The sequence below is a fragment of the Berghia stephanieae genome, chromosome 2, assembly GCF_034508935.2.
Source record: "Berghia stephanieae isolate SIO BIC M18660-M18661 chromosome 2, UCSD_Bste_1.3, whole genome shotgun sequence".
In the NCBI taxonomy this organism is placed as follows: domain Eukaryota; kingdom Metazoa; phylum Mollusca; class Gastropoda; order Nudibranchia; family Aeolidiidae; genus Berghia; species Berghia stephanieae.
Window position 1 is genome coordinate 9,521,427 of NC_088361.1, and position 24,496 is coordinate 9,545,922.

Below are 24,496 nucleotides of genomic sequence, written 5' to 3' on the forward strand. Positions count from 1 at the left end.
CTGGCGACAAGCGCTGCGCCATGTTTTATGCGCAATAAGTAAACATGAGACTCTTCACCCCACTGTTATTTTTTATTTACCTTAACTACACCATTCTCATTCTCACATTTCTCATTCGTCCTTAGTGGGGTTTTTTCATTTTGTTGATAAAGGGCAAACCCGAAACGTCCGCATTATCTGTCTTAATAAATTGAAGTTTACATTTAATTACCTGTCGTTATTTTTCCTTCGAGTTTCAAGCAAAAACATTTTCATTATTTTCTTTTTTTCTCTTTTGAACCAGTTATCTGCGGACCATGAAAAAACTCGTATTTAAGAATTTGGCCAGAAAACTCGTCCTTCAAATATCGATCGATTTTCATTCTGATCCTCTATTCTTATTGGAAAGAATCTTAACACGTATATTTTCTAAATAGTTTACAGTTATCATTTACTGAAAATTAAAAAAAGAATAACAATGAAATCACATATCGAAGTATTTTTTTCTCATATTGGATCGTCTATAGATAGTATGCAGATGACGTCACTCAGGCCTTTGTTATTGTTTTTGCCATCCGCGTTTGTGAGCTGTTCTCACTAAAATGTATCAACCAGACTATAAAAGTTCATGGTTACACAAAGTTTGTGTGTTGGTCCGTTATACTTCCGGATGGCAATGTTATGAGCTTCTTAGCCAAGCGCATACTATCTATTCTGAAAACCATATTATTTACACACCTGTCAAAACATTTCTTAATGATATCGTGTACGTCCTTGACCAATCGTCCCATCCTTCATAGCTGTTTTCAACGGTTTCTCAATTTCACGAAGATCGGTTTATTTTACCTACTTCCTTTTCATCCTTGGGCCGGATCAATTACATTGTTTAGGTGGAAACACTTCTGAGCACGTACCTACTTTATTCCCCCCCCCCCCCCCTCACCCGGTTGAAAAACTTGAGCTTTGAGTTTTTTTATAATATAGGGAAACATTTTAAAAAATCGTGCTCAAAGTGCTTTTTAATGGGTCGTAGCAAACAACAACACTTAACATGTAGGAGGAGACATGACGCCTGTTAGGCGATATTACTTTTTTTTTTCAGACAGTGACAAAGCTGTTGACCGCCAAGTGTTCATTTTACACTCAATGTTTATTATTATGGTTCCCACGTGGTCAAGTAAGGGTCGTTTTATCTATTTACTTATTTGTCCATTTATTTTTACTGGCTCTTTACTCACATTCTCTCACCATACTCAGGTGTAAAATGAGTATCTGACCGTTAACAGCGTTGTCTTTGCCCGAAAAACTTGTAATACCGCCTAACAGGCGTCATGTCCGGTCCTAAGTGTTAAGTGTTGCTGTTGGCCAGGGAGCCCCTGTAAACCGCTTTAAGCACGTTTTGTGGATATTGTTCTATATAAAAGCTCGAATTTTTATATATATATATAATATATATATATATATATATATATATATATATAATACTTATCTATTTAATTATTTTTGGTAGATTCCTTGGCTATGTAAATGTATATTTCATATTGGAATTTGCCTAAAAATAAATCTTTGAACTTTTGAACTTGAACTCATTTTTCACCTGAGTACGCTGTGAGAATGTGAGTAAAGAGCATTTTCCAATGACTCTACTTTGCGCCGCTCAGAGCGGGACTCAAACCCATACCTTAATATGACCAATTAGCCGTACGATCACCAACATGACCAATCAAACTCATTAAATACGTCCAACCCTTGAAAATAAAAAAAAAATGAGCTTTTATATAGTGCATATTCACTAAACGTGCTCAAAGCGCTTTACAAAGGGTCCGTGACCAACAACACGTAAAATATAGAACGAGACATGGCGCCTGTTAGGCGATGTTACGTTTTTTTTCTGACAAAGACAAAGCTGTTAACAGCCAGGTACTCATTTTACACCTGCGTACGGTGAGAAAATGTGAGTAAAGAGCCTTTTCCAAGGACTCAATTATGCGCCGAGCGAGGCTCGAACCCACGACCATCCGATCCGAAAGCAAGTGTCATACCACAAGACCACATAGCCGCACGAATAGAACCACTATTTTCACTCAACGTGCACTTCTTTCTAGGTCTGATAACCCAATTCATTATGGCCTCATTGTTGTAAAGGAAATCCCAATAAAATGACGCACAATGTTGTCCATTACAACAATGTTAAATCAAACTAGGCCCATAAGCGGGATCGGATGTCAGACCTGCATATATGTACACGTCGGTTTCATTTAATAGTCATGAACATGACGTCACTCACCTTTTTTGTTTTTGTTTTTAGACAGACATTTTAATGAGTAGTTCTCACTAAATTCTATCAATAAGACTAAGCACGTTTAAGGGTACACATAGATTTGTGTGTTGGCACGTTATATCCGGCTGGTGGATGTGATGAGCATTTTAGCTAAATGCATAGCATCAATAACACATGCATTCATTCAATTATTGCAAAATATCAGTATAATATATTATTTCCTTCCAAAGTATTTTTTATAAGTATCAAGGCAGATAACTATGTGATTTTTAAAATCTAGCAATTGTTTCGGTGAATCGTCTCCCTTCCCCTTTGAAGTTGTCTATTCCAATGATATTATAAATAGTAGATATTCCTGAAAGCTCGCAACATTCACCAGCCGCATGTAACGTGACATGTCGACAACACACAAAGCTATGTGTAACGTTGAACGTTTATTGTGTGTGATAGAATTTAGCGAGAAATACTCATAAAAATGGCTGGCTAAAAACAATAACAAAAAGCTGAGTGAAGTCAATTTCGTACCTTCTATAATAAGAATATTCTTGAACTCTTACGTTTGAAATTCCGATCTCTTTCCAAACGGAAGATTTCAAGAGTATTCTTATTATAGAAGGTACGAAATTGACTTCACTCAGCTTTTTGTTATTGTTTTTAGCCAGCCATTTTTATGAGTATTTCTCGCTAAATTCTACCACACACTGTAAACGTTCAACGTTACACATAGCTTTGTGTGTTGTCGACATGTTACGTTACATGCGGCTGGTGAATGTTGCGAGTTTGTTTTTATGTGGCTTAACGCACAGCATCAATAGTTGACATGAAACGTTTAATAGGTGCATTCACTCAATTGCAAAATATGCATCAGTATATTATATATAATATTTCCTTCCGAAGTATTTTTATAAATGTCAAGGAAGATCACTGTGATTTTTAAAATGTAGCAAGTGTTAGGGGGCATTTGTCTCCCTTCCTCTTTGAAGTTGATTCATTTCAATATTATAGTGGTATATTCTTTAAGTCCTACTACGTTTGGAATTTCGAACAAATTCTCAATATCGCTACGTGACCTTTGGGGTATGCATTTGATAAGAGATCGGAATTTATAAAGCAAGACTTCAAGAGCATTTTTATTATATCCCTCATCTGACGTCACACATGTTATTTATTGTCGCAATCTAGTACTTTTCATTTTTTTCTTTACACGAACGGGTGAAAATTAAAACTCGACTTCAACGATTTGACTACAGAATGATCAATCTAGACTAGATAGTAAAGATTATATAATTACGCGTCTAACTTTATTATGCGTATCAGAACTCCTACGTTTTTGTTTTTTGTTTGGGGGGGGGGGTTGTATTTTTGTTGTTGTTGTTGTTTTGTTTTTGTTTTTTAGAGATGCATGCTATTGTTTAATACTTGTTTTACATTTCATTCTTTTTTTCACGGGCTTTCCCTAAAACTAAAGTGAAATCATTATAAGGTATTCTTGAACTCCTCTATTTTGAAGCTCCCACAGGTTGCCAATGCCGATGTGCTACTTTCAATATATAACAGAGAGATGATTTACGTATTACAAGGGAGAAAAGTATCATCTCCCAAAACTACCACTATAAATTTGACTATATCCCTCTCACCTCTCAGTCAAGGACTTCGGCAAGGGCCAGGACAAAAACCAAGTATTTCCATTCCAAGACATATATACAGGGGAGAGAAGACAAAGCAAGTGACTTGCTGCCCACCATGACAGGACAAAAGACCAAACCCAGAGAGGAAAGTTGATTTAAAGGAAAAGAAGACCCACACAGTGACCTCTGAGGCCTACATAAAAAGTCAATGGCCTCCAACCATAATCTTTTAGAATTAGCAGAATCCGTTTTTTTCTTTCCAGTTTTCGAATTATGGGAATCTACAAAAGCAAATTAAAGAGAAAAGGTTTTTAAAAATAAGAACAAAACCAAAAAAAAAAAAAAAAAATACACACACGCACAAACATTTTCAACAGTTTTCAATCCCTCGATTTTTTGCTAATTAAACACTTAAACAGGATCTCACTCTATTCAGACACATTTTGCCCTCAATCAAACAGATGCACACAGTCAATGAGAACGGAAAAGCCAATACATGATGGTTCAAATATGTTTATTCAACACTTTGAATAGATAAATACGTTATTACGCTCACCACAGTAGGATCTTTGGCCAAAGTAAAAACTACATTGGCTAAAGCTTTGGACTGGAATGAAAATGAATAAAATAGGTAAACAAAAAGATTACAATAATATGTTGCATGAGGAATGCTTCGGGCTCAACTTTTACTTCAGCCATCAATAGAAGCAGAGCGATGATCCAAAAATGGGGTGGGTAAATGAATCCTTACACTATTAGTTCAATAAAAAATTTCATTAGATCACAGCTCTCATTATTCCAGATTATATGTAATATATTACTGCTTATAGATAGTTCGAAGTTGACGTCACTCAGGTCTTTGTTATTGTTTTTTGCCATCCGCGTTTATGAGTAATTCTCACTAAACTGTATTAACCTGACTATAAACGATCATGGTTACACAAAGGTTTGTGTGTTGGTCCGTTATACTTCCGGATGGCAATGTTGTGAGCTCCTTGGCCAAGCGCATACTATCTATATATTTTTTTTACTATTTGGCTGAAGAAGGACCTGAGCCTAAAACATTCCTTATTATTATTACGTATCATTTCTTTTCATTTTTTTTAGAGGCTGTTATATTCATTTTCACTCTATGTCTCAGGCTAGTAATTATCTTTATTTTTGTTTCAGGTTAACGAATCAAAATATATTTATCGATTGAAGACAACGGTAAAATGGTATAAATATCTATCAGTTGAAGACATTAGAACAATGGCATATCATCAGAGCCTTTTGAAAGAGCTTGGAAAATGCATTGAGAAATATATGTCATACGGAGAGAAAATGCGTAAAGTCAATACTTAAGCTACGAGAATAAGAAGTACAATCTACAGGGTTAGACAGAGAAAAAGAAAAAAACCTCTGGAATGAATGATGGATATTATTTTTTTTTTTTTTTGCTTTTAAGGGTTTTACAGCACGTTCACGTCATTATGACTCTAGTAAAAAGGAAGGAAATGGATTAGTCAAAAAATTATATATTTATGGTTCAAAGTATTTGAGAAAAAGTAAGACAAAGGGAACTTGTTCAAATAGGGTACAGTAGATAGGTAAAGTAGATTCCAAAAGCAATCTATCAATGTGCTAAGTTTGAGATCACCTTAAAGTCTCATCCAGACAAAAGTGCGGGAGCTCACTAACAGGAATATACCCAAATGCAAACAAATGTTTATATTCAAAACAAAAAATATGATAAAAGTACATAATAGAGAACTGATTTATGGGGAAAAACATATCATCCCCCAAAACTAATACTCTACACTTGACTGCTTTCCTTTCAGCTAAGGACTCCGGCAAAGGTCAGGACAAACCCAAGAAATCTCAATCCGAGACAAAAACAGAAAGCAACCTGGAAAAGGAAAATATACATAGGGGAATAGAAGACGCAAGAAGAGTGACGTCTCCTCCCAACTTGGATAATTATTTGAACTGCCATTTAAAATACGTATCTTATGCTGTGATAAAACCCTGACTTTCTTCATATCAGTAAAGTTGTCATATTGTGAGTGTGAAACACTCAAATTGTCTCCACAACAAGCAGAATTTTCTGAAGACAGAGAAGGTCTGTGATTTGAGCCAATGTAGGATTTAAAAAAAAAATACAACGAAATAAAATTGATGTAAAACATATATTAAAAAATTGTCGGCCATAAAGCTGTAGTGGCAGTTTGTCGAACCTAATTATACCCTATATTACTTCTATCAATATTTAGTAAGTCTAGATCGTCAAACTGTCAGCATGTCCAAATTTTCTAATCTCTGTGCATCGATGCATATAGCTCTAAAATGTATTGAAAGTGATAGTTCTCAAAAGTCAAATCAATCATATTTAACAAATCAAACACGAGTAGTCATAGTGGTAGCTCTGGTAACGTCCATTGTCCAATGGTAACTGAGGTCAAAAACGACGATTGGTTTTGTCTTTTTTTTTATGTGACAAATTTACAAATGAACTTCCCAGGAAATAGTAGTACAGTTGTCTAAGTTTCAATTTACATTACCTCTTGGTATAAAAGAAGGTAGGGGTAAAAATACATGTTAGAGCAGGAATCTTTTTGAAGTAGTGATGAATAAAGTGAATCCACGCTATCTACAGAAAAATAAGAACTTGTTTTCCTATTATCTTTACTTACATTTATGTTTTAAAAATATCGCTGCTCTGTGTCAGTAGACATTAGACTGGAATTATGAATGTCGAAATACGTTTCTAAAAAACTTGCTGTGTGGATTCTTATTGTACTTATATTGTATATTGAATCAAATCCTTATTAAGTCGTGATGGAAAATGACACAATAGCTTATGAGCATTATTAGGTCCAGGTCTTTATGATACTTTTTAAAAATAAATATTTTATACTTTAACTTTGGCAAAATAAACAAATTCAAACAAACAAAAAAGATGAATGAATAATCACGTTGGACGGAATATGAAAATGTATAAATAAAATATTTTGATTGAAAAACGTCGATATAAAAACAATATAGTGCGTCCTTTGAGTTGTCATATTACAATGAACAAGGAGAAAATATAATATAAATCATCGTTATAATATAATGTATCACCCTCTACAAAACAGATATATACTTGAAGGATACCTTAAAAAAAGCATAATATACCGATATAAAGTGTGAGGAAAACCATTCAAAATTATGTCTTTACTGTCTCAATTTCAGAAAATATTCCCCTAAATGCATAAATTTAAAAACTTTAATAGTTTTCAACATATTTTGCATCTTCACAGTCTTATCAAAACCAACAGATACTTTCTCTAAGACAAGAAATATAGAAAGAATTAGAAAAGTTTGGCAAATAGTTTTTGAAGAGAGCCCCTTTAGTTGTTTCTGATGTGAAAAGTTGTTTTATTGAGAACTTTTGATGACCATGGAAATTTGGAGGCAAAGGTTGGCTTTTAAAACATTTGAAATTGAAAAAAAAAAGAGTTCATTGCCAACAGTAAATAATAAAATGTGAAAATCTATGCCATAAAAATTACAATTACCTAGTGTAAGTTTTATATTTAAAGGGCTTGTTTCACACATCATATAGGTAATCTAAAGATTTTTCCCAATTTCAACATTTACAAAATTGAGTTAACAACTGAAAAATAGTCATTTCAATGTCCAATCCAAAATTCATTTATCTCAATTCAATTGCTTTCTTCTCGCATATAAAGAAATGAAATGGGGAAACCTTCTGAAAAACACATTATAAACCCTCCAAAAAATATGAATGTTTAAAAGAAGCGACAAAAAAGAGGCATATCACACCCAAATAAACCATATAAAATACCATTAGCACATGGATGGGCACTGGCAGTAACCAAAAACCAAAAGTAAATGATTCAATTATTTCTCCCTTGCCATTATCCTTTCAATCATTACTGATTTATAACTTAGAAATGAATTGCAAAATATAAAATAAATTTTTAAAAAATATAAACCTAACCCACAATTTATTTAATCTATTCAATGACCAAAGTAAAATTTATTTCAATACTTACAAAAACACTATGACAAATCTTTCGACACAGTCATTACTTAATTTTGATTTCCTGAATATATTTATTGTGCTGCAATATTTCAGTTAATAAAATAAAACACTCTATATTAGAGAAAATAATACATTCAATGGAATGTAGGACAAAGTATCAAAGTAACATCTATTTTAAGTAACAAAGAGATCTGTTTACATCCGGTATATTTTCTCATCGTCGGACATTTCCTGTGGGTCTGTTGTTTTCTAGGCGGGACTGTAAGTCCTCAATTCGAATATCTTTAAGATGAAGTAAATGCTCTAGACGCCTAACCTTGGCTTGTAAGATCTGAAAAGAAAGAAGTATTTACTGACATTTTATTTTTGTCATTAGTCTCACAAATACCACTGAGAATAGTGACTGAGGAAGTGGAATAGGTTCATAGAATAACAAATTTTCACTCCTAAAGCCAAAACTCTTCATCAAGACACCATGGGGCTGAAGTTTAGCCTGATGTATAAAGCATGAAATGATCATTAGCATACGTTTGCTACCCTTTGATCAGTACAATACAAAAAAGTAGTCCTTTAGAACCAACAGGCCTGTGGAACCAGAGTTCAGCCCGGTTTCTATAGTGCCCATTTCACACTATATAAACTGGGATAAACTCAGGTTCCTTGAGCATAATGGTTCTGAAGGACTACTATACACACTTTATAGTCACCTCGAACAACTACAAAAGACGTCTAACTTCTATGTCATGGCACAAGACCGAAGGGCTAGAGCTCAGGTGGTCACTGGTTTGGATAAGTAAGTAAGTAAGAAGGACTACTATCGCGTGAAATGGTCACTACAAATTGCTTGGATAGGATGTTAATCTATCGCAAAGTACTTTCTGCCAGATCTAACAGACCCAGTTACCCATTTACTGCTTGCTAGGAGGACAGGGGGTAGGGGGGGGGGGTTGGAAAAAAATCTCGACTGCACCCGGGATCGATCTTGTTCCCTTTGCGTATGAAGCTATTGGGAACCCCAATTCACACTATAGGAACTGGGATAAACTCCAGCTCCTTGAGTCGAATGGCTCTGAAGGACTAAATATAGCGTGAAATGAACACTACCAATTGCTTGCTACATTTTGGATAGGACTCTATAGTCTATTGCAAAGTACTTTCCACCAGATCTAACAGATCACTGCTGGGTGGACAGGGGGTCAGAAAAAATAATCCTGACTTTACTCAGCACATCTCGAGGTCGACTGATTTTTTGGGATAGTTTTTTTTTCTTCTATTTTTATTTCTTGCTTTGTCTGGCATCTTTCATACACACTTGTTCAGATCTTTATCTTATACTGGTGCCTGCTCCTTAATTACTTTAATTTGATGTTACCCTACTTCTGTGGGGTGGAGAGTAAGACCAGGAAAATAATAATTACAAGAGGCAGATTGAACAGGATTCATTTGAGTTTGAGTCCAAATGCTCTACAAGTTGCTCACCTGAATGGTCTCCTCTTTAGCCAGACACTCTTGCTCTTTCTCTTCATATATAGCTCTTGGCACCATGTCATCTATTGCTTTCATCTTTGTTCTGTGGGAGAGTTGAAAAAAAAACCAAAAACAATAATCACATTGTATATGTTTAAGATCTCTGCATCCAAACTGCAGCTCACCAAAGAGATGGGCATGTCAGCCTGAATGATGCACTTACAAAACATATGAATAAAAAAAAAATTCAATTCCTTTTTTTATTTTAAATGAGCAATATATCCAATAAATGTAGTCAAAGCATTTTACAAAGAGCCCAAAGCCAACAACAACAGTTAAAATGTCGAACGAAGTATGACACATATTAGGTGTTATTACAACTGTTTGTTTTTTTCCGAAAGAGATGATGTTGTTAATGACCAGATACCTACTCATTTTACACTTGAGTATGATGAGAGAATGTGAATTAAGAGACATTTCCAAGGACTCAACTATGTGCCGCTCACAGCAATATAGGAAACCAGTACTTTCCGGTCCGATGACGAGTGTCATACCTATAGACCACATAGCCACACAGGACAGTTGACACCTATGCTGTATCTGTTTCATGAAATGTCATAGACATTAATTACAAATGCAGAGACATACAATCACTCCCAATTAATGGATCATTTATCATTAAATTATTCTCCCTTATAAAGTTAAGTTGATTATAATTTTCAAAGTAATCTATTTAGTTTATTTAGACAAAATGCAACATTTGTAACATTTTTACCAGCAATTCCTTCTACGAGGGCTCTTTCATAATTAACTGAAAAATGCCTGTAAAATCCACGTTTTTTATGCTATCAACAAAATTCTTGCACGTGTTCATACCTTGACTCGTCCTTCATTTCTCTATGTAACAGCCAAGTCTGTCAACACACTTCTGCCAACGCCGCACCATGGAATAGATACCCTCTCGGAAGAAATTTCCGTCAAGGTTTTGTAGCCATTTCCGCACATGGTCAACAAGCTCTTCATCGACATCAAAGCGCTTTCCTGCCAGCTCACGTTTCAGTGGCCCAAAGAGGTGATAATCAGATGGTGCGAGGTCTGGACTGTGTGGTGGGTGTGGCAAAATCTCCCATCCATATTTCTCTAGCCAACCTTGCGTCACTCGTGCTGTGTGGGGTGTAGCGTTGTCGTGTTGCAAAATGACCCCGTTGGTCAACTGCCCTGGGCGCTTTCTGCGAATGGCCTCCCTAAGCTTGTCAAGAGTTTGGCAGTACCTTGCAGCATTGATTGTTTCTCCAGGTTGTAAGGTTTCGAACAGAATAACACCACGACTGTCCCAGAAAACAGTTCCCATTATTTTCTTTGCTGACCGCATGACTTTGAATTTCTTCGCGACAGGTGAGGATGGATGTTTCCATGTCATCAAATCTTGCTTTGTTTCTGGGGTGCAATGGTGCAACCATCACCGGTGACTATGCTGTCAAGAAAAGTCACATCGTACCCTAGAAAGTCTCCGCCGGCGTTGGCAGTATGCCAGTGAACCCTGCGTGAGCTCTTGCTTCTTCTCAAAAGTTCCCTGCAGATGTCCAATCTTTGTTCTTTATGATTGTCTGTCAATTGCTTAGGAACCCATCTTGCGCTGACTTTTCTATAGCCAAGTTCATCAAATACAATTCTATGGGCAGAAGCTTCCAAAATTTCAAGAGTGCTTGCAATTTCATGAAGTTTCAACCTCCTGTCTTGACGAATAAGCTCATCAACTCGCTTCACATTGTCTTCTGACGTCGCAGTTATCGCCCGCCCTCTCCCTTCCCTGTCTGTCAAGTCGGAATGGCCGGCTTCAAACAAATTACACCAGTGATAGACTTGTGTACGACTTATAACATGCTCACCATATACACTTTGAAGTTCTTTATGAATTTCGGTAGGATTCAGACTTTTGGCGTTCAAAAAACGTATGACAGCTCTGATTTCCTCCTTTGACCAAGTTTCAAGGTGGGCCGCCATCTTTAAAATCGTCTAGAAATTCATTGTGCAAAATGATGCGCTTCATAATTTCTGGGAATATCCGTAAGGAAATAAGGAATATCATGTCGTTTACAGAATTTAAAAATCTCCACTGGTTGCTGAGCAATGGGCATTTTTCAGTTATTTCTGAAAGAGCCCTCGTATAATGGACCTACTGATTAGAAGGAAGAAAACAACAACAACCAAAATATATAGCGCATTATCCACGCAATGTGCTTAGAGTACTATACAGGGGATCCCAAGCTAACAGCAACGTTAAACATGTAGGACATGGCATGACACCTGTAAGGCACTAATACCATTTTTTTAAACACAGAGATAATATTTTTAATGTCCAGGCACTCATTTTACAGACAGGACTAGTGAGAATATATGAAGAGCCTTCACCTGTGACTTAATATTGCACCATTCACAGCGTGACTCAAACCAGAGACTTGCAAGCTCAGTGTCATAGTATATGACCGCAAATGTCCCACATACTTGTTTACATTTATTTTTTCGTTTCACAAATAACTTAATGGTCAATTTATACAACTTACCCTCTATATGGTCCAGCTGGTACAACACCTTTCTGTCGACCAGGTGACACTGTAAAGATAATCGATAGAAATAGGGTGAAATCACTTTATTTCATACCTGGTTGTACTTAAAGATTTTTCGGATTTTTTTTTCTTTATTTCTTAATATATAACCCTCTCCTTACAAACAATAGGATAATCGTTATATATCAGAGATCACAAAAAAAAAAAAAAACACGCATAAATAAACTTCATTAATATTTGTTACAGTGAATGACATAATCAATCAGCTGGTGAAAAGGTTTGAACTGAGATATTGTCAACTTTAGTTAGAAGGTCAATTTTTATCAAAAATAAGTTCTTGTCATAAATGATGAAATCAATACTATTTGTACATCTTCAGGAAATATCAAAGCTTAGTTTCACTTCTAAAATTTGTTTACAGCTAGTCAAGTTGAAAAAGTATGAAATTTGAGAAAAGTTGCTGGATACCTATCCCATACATCTGACCATAACTTCATTAAAAATCACCCGATTTACTTCAAATATAGATTAAAATGCTCTGGTGAGAATATTCTTTCGGAAAATGCAAAAAATGCAAATCCAAAATGTTCACCTTCCGACTGACCATGTCATGCACAGACACATTTGTCCACAGAAAAAAGGAAATGTGAACAAAATGTCCTTGCTAAAGGCCACATTAATCGCAGGACAGATCTTTTTGATCTAATTATGCCAAACCACCATTTAAAAAATCTAATTGAAACACCAAGTGACCCTTAACCTTTGTTGAGCAATATATAATATATATAAATCATTGAAATATTTAGAATAAAAACTTACACATTGGCATCTTCTGGTGAACTTTGTGACTGTTATTAGATGGCATAAGTGCTGTGCAAATCATGTGACAATAGAAGAAAAGAAACAAACAGGAAGTGATGAAATAAACATTACACTACATTAAATTGTGCAGACAACAAAAAGGAGAAAATCTCTTTCACTTTTCACTCATGTCTTTCATTCATTGTCAGACAAAAACACCCATCCCTTTCATTCATTGTCTGTCAAAAACACCCATTCCTTTCAATCATTGTCTGTCAAAAACACTCATTCCTTTCATTCATTGTCAGTCAAAAACACCGATCCCATTCATTCATTATCTGTCAAAAACACCCATCCCTTTCATTCATTGTCTGTCAAAAACACCCATGCCTTTCATTCATTGTCAGTCAAAAACACCCATCCCTTTCATTCATTGTCTGTCAAAAACACCCATCCCTTTCATTCATTGTCTGTCAAAACACCCATCCCTTTCATTCATTGTCTGTCAAAAACACCCATCCCTTTCATTCATTGTCTGTCAAAAACACCCATTCCTTTCATTCATTGTCTGTCAAAAACACCCACCCCTTTCATTCATTGTCTGTCAAAAACACCCATCCCTTTCATTCATTGTCTGTCAAAAACACCCATACCTTTCATTCATTGTCTGTCAAAAACACCAATCCCTTTCATTCATTGTCTGTCAAAAACACCCATCCCTTTCATTCATTGTCTGTCAAAAACACCCATTCCTTTCGTTCATTGTCTGTCAAAAACACCCATTCCTTTCATTCATTGTCAGTCAAAAACACCCATTCCTTTCATTCATTGTCTGTCAAAAACACCCACCCCTTTCATTCATTGTCTGTCAAAAACACCCATCCCTTTCATTCATTGTCTGTCAAAAACACCCATCCCTTTCATTCATTGTCTGTCAAAAACACCAATCCCTTTCATTCATTGTCTGTCAAAAACACCCATCCCTTTCATTCATTGTCTGTCAAAAACACCCATCCCTTTCATTCATTGTCTGTCAAAAACACCCATCCCTTTCGTTCATTGTCAGTCAAAAACACCCATTCCTTTCATTCATTGTCTGTCAAAAACACCCACCCCGTTCATTCATTGTCTGTCAAAAACACCCACCCCTTTCATTCATTGTCAGTCAAAAACACCCATCCCTTTCATTCATTGTCAGTCAAAAACACCCACTCCTTTCATTCATTGTCTGTCAAAACACCCACCCCTTTCATTCATTGTCAGTCAAAAGAAAACAAAAGGAAATAATGAAAAAGTTAAAATATCAACAACAACAACAACGAAAATCCCTTTAAATGTGTGGTGCATATTAAGCAGTGCCAGAGAAAGTAGAAAGAAAAATACAAGAAAAAAATAATCCCAAAAAGTCAGCCTGCCCGACTGGGGATCGAACCTCAGACCTCCTGATAACCGGTTAGACTGGTAATCAGGAAGTCGAAAATTTAATCTGCCAAAAAGTTCAATTAAATATAACATTTGGCCAAGCCAGTCCCCTCCCTCGCAATCCACCATTCTTAATTCTTTTCTTACAGGAGAAAAAGATCCCCAGGCATAAGAGTCAAGAGTATAATTGAATAGCCACTTATGCAATCCTGATAGCTGTGTTCCAGTGACTGAGTTACTTTTCATTACGCTGTCAGTGTTAACAAAATTGCTCAGTGTAACAGAGGACTGTACTGCAAGTGTGCTCAGTATTGAATCGATTAAATTTTCATACGTGATATAATAGTATGAAATTGCTTATTTTATTAAATTATCTAAAGCGCATATAACTAAATTACATTCCTCCATTGCCTAAACGTCATGTTCTCACAAATGTGCGAAAATTAGAGGCTCAGTTATTCCGTTCAAAATTCTCTTTAACTTTTATAAAGTAATAAATAAAAATGAGTATTATAACAACTTCATAAAAGAACAAAATACCAAACACTGGACGTTTCGGGAGCAACAGTTGCAAGACAAAGGCAATGAGCAACAGGAAGATAATAAGTCATGACTATTGGACTTTATTTAACTCCAATTTCATTAATTAAGACTAGGTTTTTAAAATGTTTCAGGTCACAGGTCTTTTTTTTATTTTTTAAATGAAGAGTTCTGACTGATTTTCACTTTCCTCTACCTTTCTTAAATGTCAAGATCATTTATTCCAGAGGCAACTTAAAACAACAGAAATTTACTTACCAAGATTTTGATCTGCCTCTGGTTGGTCATTTCCCATTTTATGTCCTTTGTTTTGATGCATTCTAAAACTGGCTTTCTGTTGCACATTAGCTTTTTCCTGTCTGTCTGATTCTTTGTTGAGGTCCCAAACAGCACGCTCAATTTTGGACCGCAGATACATGAGGAAACATTCAATGCCAAACTGCTTTCCTGTGCTGATGGCTCGGATGGAATCTTGGGACAGTTGGAAGTTCAGCTTTTTGAAAACTTTTCTTTAAAGTAAGAAGGGAATAAATATTCGGACATTAGTATTTAATTCAAAATTTGTGAGGTCTTAAATATATTTTTTTTATGGAAAAGTCGGTGCAATGTGTTAGAACGTAATTATTTTGACAATAACATAGAACGAGGAAAGCGCAGTGAAGAAACTCAGGAAAGAAAATATGTAAAAATAAACAGAATAAATATGAATGTAAAAGACACTCTATGAGCTGTTATCACGTGTAATAATTGGCAGTTACCTAAATAGATAGCTTTCAGTTATCAATGAAATAGGAAAATTGATTTGGAACATGATAGGAGGCAAGAAAGATAGATGAAAAGATAGATAGATAGATGGATGAATAAATGGATAGATAAATGGATGAATTGATGGATGGATGAATTGTTAGACATATATTTTGAATCCTGATGATGGCCAAAAACATCCATGTTGACTATATTATCGTGGTAAATGTCTAAATAATTTGCTCCATTGTTGTTAACAATATGTCCAGATCTATTGGTAACATATTTGTATCACAAGGCGATTAAATAGATAGGTATATATATATATATATATATATATATATATATATATATATATATATATATATATATATATATATATATATATATATATATATATATATATATATATATATTATTATTATTTAAAATATTTACCACAATGTTTGAGACAGTCTACATTAATGTCAAAGGGATGATAATGTGGTGGTAGGGGTGATGCTGTGGTGGTTGTTGTAGTAGTTGTGGTGGTTGTAGTATTAGTTGTGGTGGTAGGGATGATGGTGTGGTGGTTGTAGTAGTATTCATGGTAGGGATGATGATGTGGTGGTAGTTGTAGTAGTGGTTGTGGTAGGGATGATGATTAGATGGTGGTTGGAGTAGTTGTGGTGGTAGGGATGTTGATGTGGTGGTTGTAGTTTTAATGGTGGTGGTTGGGATGATGATGTGGTGTGGTGGTTGTAGTGGTGATGTTGGTGGTAGGGGTGATGATGTGTTGGTGGTTGTGGCAGTGGTGGTCGTAGGGATGCTGATATGGTAGAGGTTGTAGTAGTGGTGGTGGTGGTCATGGTGATGATGATGTGGTGGTGGTAGTAGTTGTAGTGGTGGTGGTAGTAGTTGTGGTTGTACTATGGGTGGTGGTAAGGATGAGTGATGTGGTGGTGGTTGTATTAATGGTAGTGGTAGGGATTATGATGTAGTGGTTGTGGTGAGTCTTTCTTATTCATAATTTTTTTTTTAAAGTCGGAATTGTGATGGTGATGGGCGGAGATGAACCAATAATAGTAGTAGTAGTAGTTGTAAGCCTCGCAGTCCGAATGACGCTTGCTGAGAATTGTGTGATTCAGTTATAGTCGATGTAGTATAGCTGCTCTCTTCATCCATGTTGTTATTATGAATTGTTTCCATTGGTCACGGTCCTGAGCCAGAGTTTTGAGGCTTTCAAGATCTTGTTGTGACTTTAGTATGGAGGGCACTGCAATATTTCAATATTTAAGTGGAAATCCACCTTAAATTTTTTCTTTTTTAATTTACATGTCAGAAGCTAATTGATGCTGTACATTAGTTAAAACACTCACAACATCCGCCAGCAGGTTATAATGTACCAACACACAGAACTATCTGTAACCTTAAACGTTTATGGTCTGATTGATAGAATTTAGTGATAGCTTTAGTGATAATAATAATAATAATAATAATAATAATAATAATAATAATAATAATAATAATAATAATAATAATAATAATAATAATAATAATAATAATAATAATAATAATAATAGTATTGATAAACATTTATACCGCGCATTTACCGCTAAATAAACAGAGGACCCTGAGCCCAAATAATCATTAAAATGGCTGTCTAAAAACAATAACAAAGTGCTTCGTTACGTCAATTTTGTTACATCAATATCCGAACAATAAAGTTAATAATAATGTAAATTACCAACAAAAAAGAAACAATTAATTAATTAACTTATTGTGAACATCTTGATTAATAACAACTCATTCCCTTTATATGCACAAGTTTGCCAAATCAACAAATTAATTTTTTTAAATTTATGTTTGTAATAAATCATGAAGAATAAAAAGTTTTTGCTGATCTTTTAATCATTTAAAAGATTTAATACAAAATCGTGTTTCGGGGATAGAATTTTACATTATCAATTTTGTTTTTAATTACCTTAATTTTCTCGTACAAATATATTATAGCATAACATGCAAGTCTAAAAATTAATTTCATTATTCATTATATTAAGTAGTATGAGGATCGCATATTTTTTACCAAAATTTAACCAGTTAACTGCTGTAAGTTGGAAAGACATGTAATTAAAAATTTGGCCTAAAAATTCGTCCTTCAAATATTGTGCAGCTACGTGGTCTTGTGGTATGACCCTCACTTTCGGATCGGAAGGTCCTGGGTTCGAGCCTCGCTCAGGGCATAATTGAGTCCTTGGAAAAGGCTCTTTACTCACTTTCTCTCACCGTACTCAGGTGTAAAATAAGTGCCTGGCCGTTAACAGCGTCATCTCTGTAATATCGCCTAACAGGCGTCATGTCCCGTCCTAAATGTTAAGTGTTGGTGTAGGCTAGGGACTCCTTGTAAAGCGCTTTGAGCACTTTTAGTGGATATTGCGCTATATAAAAGCTCAAAGCTCAATTGATCGATTTAAATGACCCTCAACTTGTCAAATACTCTCAAACCTGGGACTTGATTGAAGAGCTCTTGAGGTCCCAGGTTAGAAAGTTTTTTGCCAAGATGAGGGTCATTTAAATCGATTGATATTTTAAAGACAAGTTTTCTGGCCAAATTTTAAAAGATTTGTCTTACCAGATTACGGCAGTTAACTGATTTTAAAATGTTGAAATTTTCCCCTTTCCGTTCATGAAAAATAATCATAACGGGTTAAGTAAAAGAAAATTATGAATGTAAGCTCAATGTTCTAATTTTCTTTTAAATTATCAATAGATAATAATGTGAAATTGAATGTAAGCTTCAATTTAATTACAAAACATATCAAATAAATGTTTCGGGTTTCCCCTTTATCAACAAAACAGGATGAATGAAACACCACAGATGAATGATATACTGTGGTAGTGACGTAGTTAAGATGTTCATTTGATATGTTTATCCATCTTAACTACGGCACTACCACATTATCTCATTCATCAGGGGAAACCCGAAACATTCATTTGATATGCTTTTGTAATTAAATTGAAGCTTACATTCAATTTCACATTATTATCTATTTCTTTGAGCTTCGAGCAGCAACATTTACATTTTTAAATTATCAAAGCATCATGATCTCCCAGCTCACTCGAAAAAAATTTCAGGTCAAACTTTCAAATTTGACGTTCAGCCAAAACAGCATTGACAAAAAGAAAATAAAGAGAAACAAATATGTATGATATAAAGAGTGATTTTTAAAATAAAAATAAAAAACAAAGTTAAAATTAAATCATTTAAGCAGTACAATAAAATATACAATGTAATTTGTATTCTGTGTTTTCAATTTCTTTAATTATGAAGTGCAAGAATCCTACAAAATACAAGAGTATTACAATTACAAATTTTTCGACAAAATATTTTATGTTAAATACCTCTACTGCATCCTTTGAGGCAAATAAAGATTATACTCTAGAACAGAGAAAAAGTACTACAGATTATATATATAAATTGCTAAAACATAATTTAGATAGCAATACTACAGGAAAATTACATTAAGGGTAAAAATCATATTCCATGCGTAGAAACAGCATATTACCACACTATAACGGAGAATAATTACATTCACAAATCAAATCTCCCCCCCCCCCCCCCCCCTCTCTTTCCTAATAATTTCAAGACACTTTATATATAATAGAGAATCGAGATGCACATTTTTTTTTTAAAGATCTTTTTTTTTAAAAATACTCCCAGGAAAAATCAAAACAAGTCCTAATAATTTCTTTTCAAAGCTCAATATTCGGATTATATCAGTCACCTGTTTAAAAGGTCCCAGTTTTCCATCTTCTGTGACGTAGAACTGGCTGCTGTGTAGTTATGTATATCGACTGCCTTAGGAAGAAAATGCTGGATCACCTCCGCTGTTAAGACTGAAGCAAACGGCATGTATTCAACAACCAATATATCAATATGACTATCATTTAAAGCTACGTCAGGGTCCTACCTTTGAATTTGCAGATTTAGCAGATTTTAAGAAAACCCGACTAATTAAGAATTTACCAATTACAGATGAACAGCAGAATATGGCAGCAAGCAATGAAATGATATAATGTGGTGTGTACTAAATGGAATAACATTACTGACGTTTGCACATACAAATTAATTGTAGTTCAACTTCAGCTGATATCTATTTCAATTTATAATATTGTTCAGAAAAGTTATACAATTTATATGTTGCATATAGCAATTGTTACCCCACTTTTATTTTCAAAAGCATATAATACCAGATGACCAGATAAATTGTTGACATGGCCAATGACTAAACATATTTTTTCGAATAATGCAATGATTACAATAATACTTAATGCATTTTACTAAATGAATCTTCAATCTGCATCAGTTAAATACAAATATATCAAAACTTTTAATACTGTTTCATTGTGTATACAGTTCAATTAACTGAGATATTATAATTGGACAATTCATTCGACAGATGCGAGACACTCTGTCCAAATGAACAATGCTGCGAAAAGGTCTAATTTAAAGCATGCTATGTTAATGTGGTATATTTTTATTAATTTATTTAATACACTTTTAAGCTATGTTTCATTACAAACATTGAAATGCTTATCTTTGTACTAACTTTTTAATCAAATCCATTGCAAGACAATTGAATTGAAATTTAGTTACATTCAAGTCAGTCTCTTCTGTCGTCGGTGGAAATAGCAGGCTATTAGATGAAGAAGCGCGATATTCAAGTGGTGTTTTCAAAAGTAAAAATGTTGTTACACGAGAGGGGTTGGCAATTACATGATGTAGATTATTACAATGTGAGTTATTAGATCATGACTACAGTATTTTATATTCTTATCTTTTGCCTCCCTTTTTAAGCAAATGGAAAAATTGAATATGTGGTATAATATTGCTAATTCTTTTCTTTTAACATCCTAGATGGAGATATTTAAAATCTTGCAGCAAATATGCAAAAATGTTAAACTACTATATACTATACTACAGCATAGATAACAAGTTATGGCTACCCAAGCTTTAAAACTCCAGTAAAATTCGAGAGAAATAAAGTCTTCAACAAAGAGAAATGAAAAAGATCTATTGCTATTTTCTTGTTATCAATTTTGATAATCAAAATTTACAAGACAATCTAAAGTATTTATAATTATGACATCCAAATAAACTAAAAATATTTGTAATGTTTGCATTTTGTACAAAGTGTGCAAAATGTGCAACTGAAGTCGCAAACTTATTTTGTAAGAAAACCTTATATTTTGTCTAAAGCAAGGAATGAATATCATAAATATAATTCTTTTTAAATATGTCACATGCGGGTAACTGTCTCTCAAGAAAGAACTGAAGTCTAGGGAAAAGTTGTGAGAGTTCATATTATTCATTTAATCATTTACTGCCATACTCTGGAAGTCCCAGGTTTGAGAGTTTTGCCAAGATGAAGGTCATTTAAATCGATTGATATTTGGACGAGATTTCTGGCCATTTTCTTAAATTTGAGTTTTTCCAGAGTACGACAGTTCACAGGTATAGATATAAGGGATAAATCACAATTATAGTTCTCCCATGCAAAAACCTTTACTAGAACTAAGACAAACGGATGTTTATTCAAAGGCACAGCCAGTTTTTGTTTTTAATTTTGTGCAATAAATTTTTAAAAGCACTTTCCAAACCTCCAAGATACTATCAAAATTCTAAAATTGTACAATATTTGATCCACCATAATTTTGATGTGGCCTGAATCTCAAAGACAATTGAATATTAAATCTTTTACAATGTTTTAAATCTTAAACACAGGAGGATCATTATTTTATGTGGGAATGTGTGAAAATTAGTGGTATACACAATACGTCATCTATATGAGATAATTTTTAATGAGTTTTCAGCTGAAATTTCAAAATCATAAATGAAAAAAAAACATTTAAACTGCGAGGTATACTTTTCATTTGTGCTTTAAATATTCACATTTTACCGGGACTTTTGATCTCTCTGATCATGGTATCGATCATTTTGATGTAATAACAAAGATCAGCAGAACTAGGCACGAAGATAGACATTAAAAAAACAACAGTTCGATTGTTGCAATATGTCATAAGAGCGCAAGATGCATACAAAAGCTAAGAATCTGCTAGCATCTACTGTTTTATCACTTGTATCAATACTAATACCTGTTTAACTGCTCCCAATTGTCTAGTTTCAATTTCATGGCATTGGCAGGAGTATAATTATGTGATTGTATAATGGATGGGAGAAAATGCTTTAAAACTTCAGCGACGAGTACTGAAAGGAAAACATAATTTTCATGAATGCAATAAGAGTTCATTTTTTCTTAGTGCTCTCTTAGACTTAGTTCTTCTTGGTATTTAATAATGTATGTATGTCTGTATAGATATTGTTTGCTTGATAGAGGACATACATGTCCTTAGAAAGTATCATAAAGTGATTAACAGGGAAACGTTTGAATAAAAACTTGAGCTAAAGGTGTTCAAAGCCCTTTAGAAAGGGCCCCTAATCAACAGCAACACAATAATAAGAGGTGATAAAGAGCATACATCTTAGAACCTTAGAAACCATACCAGAAATTTAAAAAATAATAATAATAAATAATAATAATACTAATCAAACACTTAAAAGAAAAAAAGAAAATGTCAGGATGTAATTTCTGCTGTCATATGGTATTGCACTTGACTTGTGACCTGTAGGTCCCAGTTTTGAGTACCAAAACGTACAATGCAAAGGTAAAAAGTTGGAGAGAGTACTATATCCAGTTATTCACCCAACCGGGAAGAAAAAGGAGTACCAGTAGAAGATTTGTCTTCATAAAAAAAAAAAAATAAAAAAATAAAAATAATAATAATAATAATAATAATAATAATAATAATAATAATAATAATAATAGTAATAATAATAATAATAATAATAATAATAATAAATTGTGTTAGGCTTTAAAAGATACCATGTCTTGTTCCTCATGTTAAGAGTCGCTGTTGATTTTGGACCGCTTTGAGTACATGTAGTGGATCTTGTACTAAATAAAAGCTTTTTTTCGAAGTGAAGTACTTTAAAATACATAAGTATCTCATGTGAAGGTAATACAGTTACTATCCATTCAATGCTAGTTGAACCGGGATAAAATAAAGCCTTCAGGTCTTAACATGGAGTTATATGACCTTCCACAGTAATTTGCAAATTAATTGGATTCAAGAAATGGTTTGAATCAACAGCAGACTATCCATAGAACAATTGAGCCACTTTTTGGGTATCAGTTTTTTTTTAATTCTCCCTCAAAATTTAAAAGCAGTGATGATTGTTGTGACAGCCTTATTATAACTTAAGGTAGTTATCCTAAATATCACAAATACAACAGAACCAATACTTTAATTACACTTTGAGTGACTTTAAGGCTCAGAGCAACAACAATCAAATGCCATGTCAAGACAACCAAGAAAAACTGAAATTTGACTCCATTCCAAAGCTAAATTAAATAAATGTTATTACAATGCACTACAACGTCACAAATGTGTACATGATTAAGTACAATACAATGCCACTCACTCTTTACCTTTCACTTTCGAATGATTAAAAATAATGTTCATTTAAGTTTACTCGATTAATGGCAGTTTATCTATTTTAGGATTTGTGTAGAGTTATTGCCATTTCTCAAGTATCAGTCCTAATCTTTTCGAGCACTTCATTTATCCAAACATAAATATATTTGTTTCAACAAGGTTATGCATTCCTGTTATCCCTTTAAATACATTCACAATATCATAAAGAAATTTGGTTATCCCCAGACAGGTGTCTGGGGATAATGACAGCCCTAGCCCGACAGCCCCTAGATCCAAAGCACCGTGAACCTGCCTCTACGCCGGGCAGACTAGACGAGAGTGCCGTGCCGCAAACGTAACCACTGCCTTTGGAGAAAGCGGAGCATTTTAAAATTTATACTGTTAGACAGGGTTTGATTTTTCTATAAATAAAGTAACCGTTGGCTATTTTAAGGGGCTAATGGAGCACTTCATTCTAACTTTTTAAAAGTGAAAATAAAAGTAACAACCCTCCCCTTTTTCTGATACTGAACTGAAGTCAATCTGCCTTCATTTTTGTCATTACCTCCATCTGAAAAATCCCGATTAATATTTCTTTTCGGTCGGGTTAAAGGGATCGTATCAACCCATGAGTATAATTCTTCAAGTTCAGACTCATTCAAGTGTTCAAAATCCTCTATATTTTTCACAACTAAAGACATGTTGAATTTCTTGATCTAAGACACGGATCTGACGTCGTTCCAGCTTTCCCCAATGTTTACGTTGTCTTCGAAACCAATGACCTACATTGTAGTGCTGGGTACACATTAGACTCGCTTACTAAAAGTATCAATTTCTCTCCATTTTCGTACGAAATCTTGTTGGATAAGACTTCTGATATTTTTGCTTTCTATTTAATGTTTACATTTAGAACATTACTACCTCTTTATCATAGCAATGATTTTGAAGGGAAAACCCCAAAGTTAGTTTGGAGCAGAATTGTCGATTCAAATGAAAGTTTTAATCGATTTTATATTTCTCATTACACCCAGCCATTTTTCATTCTGAGCCACAGAAAACGGAAGGACTAGAACATGGACTCCCACAGTAAAGAGTTCCGTAAAAGCAGTGGGTGCGCCAAGTGATTACCTGCGTGCTGTAGCGCGCATTAAGTTTAGGTAATTATGTCCGGTGTGTCTTTTTTACGAAACCCGCCGAAACCCGCCGAAACCCGCCGAAACCCGCCGAAACCCGCCGAAACCCGATGAAACCCGACGAATCCCGACAACGTTATGGGAAGTAGGTGGCTGTGGGAGTGAACCTAGAACTCAGGGAAGTGTACACCATTGGGGAGTGAACCTGGGACTGGGTTTCGGCGGGTTTCGTAAAAAAGAACCAGTGCTTTTTTACGAAACCCGCCGAAACCCGCCGAAACCCGGCGAAACCCGACAATATACAGCAAAGTTATGGGAAGTAGACAACTGTGGGGAGTGAACCTAGAACTCAGGGAAGTGTACACCAGTGGGGAGTGAACCTGGGACTC

General features: G+C 34.5%; 1 protein-coding gene across 2 annotated transcripts; it reads right to left on the minus strand.

Moving 5' to 3' along the window:
* Window positions 1-4,385: 4,385 nt before the first annotated feature.
* Window positions 4,386-23,771, minus strand: LOC144964274 (sperm flagellar protein 1-like). Of its 2 annotated transcripts, none has more exons than XM_078898355.1 (7): window positions 23,540-23,771; window positions 19,224-19,335; window positions 14,974-15,224; window positions 12,772-12,822; window positions 11,950-11,998; window positions 9,398-9,488; window positions 4,386-8,249 (listed from the first exon to the last, which is right to left on the minus strand). In XM_078898355.1, exons 1-7 carry the CDS (start codon window positions 23,673-23,675, stop codon window positions 8,133-8,135), a joined length of 807 nt encoding a protein of 268 aa, XP_078754481.1. In that variant the 5' UTR covers window positions 23,676-23,771; the 3' UTR covers window positions 4,386-8,132. The 2 variants fall into 2 exon arrangements, with proteins under 2 accessions (XP_078754481.1, XP_078754482.1); XM_078898356.1 differs by lacking the exon at window positions 19,224-19,335 and adding an exon at window positions 21,595-21,706 and having other exon boundaries at window positions 23,540-23,768.
* Window positions 23,772-24,496: the final 725 nt, after the last annotated feature.

Excerpts from the sequence above, each read along its gene's own strand:
- LOC144964274 (XM_078898355.1), bottom strand. The coding sequence starts at position 23,675 with ATGTCTTTAGTTGTGAAAAATATAGAGGATTTTGAACACTTGAATGAG. Across the intron at positions 19,336-23,539 it reads TCGGGATTTTTCAGATGGAG|TCTTAACAGCGGAGGTGATC; the intron begins GTAATGACAAAA and ends CGTTTGCTTCAG. Across the intron at positions 9,489-11,949 it reads CCAGCTGGACCATATAGAGG|AACAAAGATGAAAGCAATAG; the intron begins GTAAGTTGTATA and ends ACTCTCCCACAG.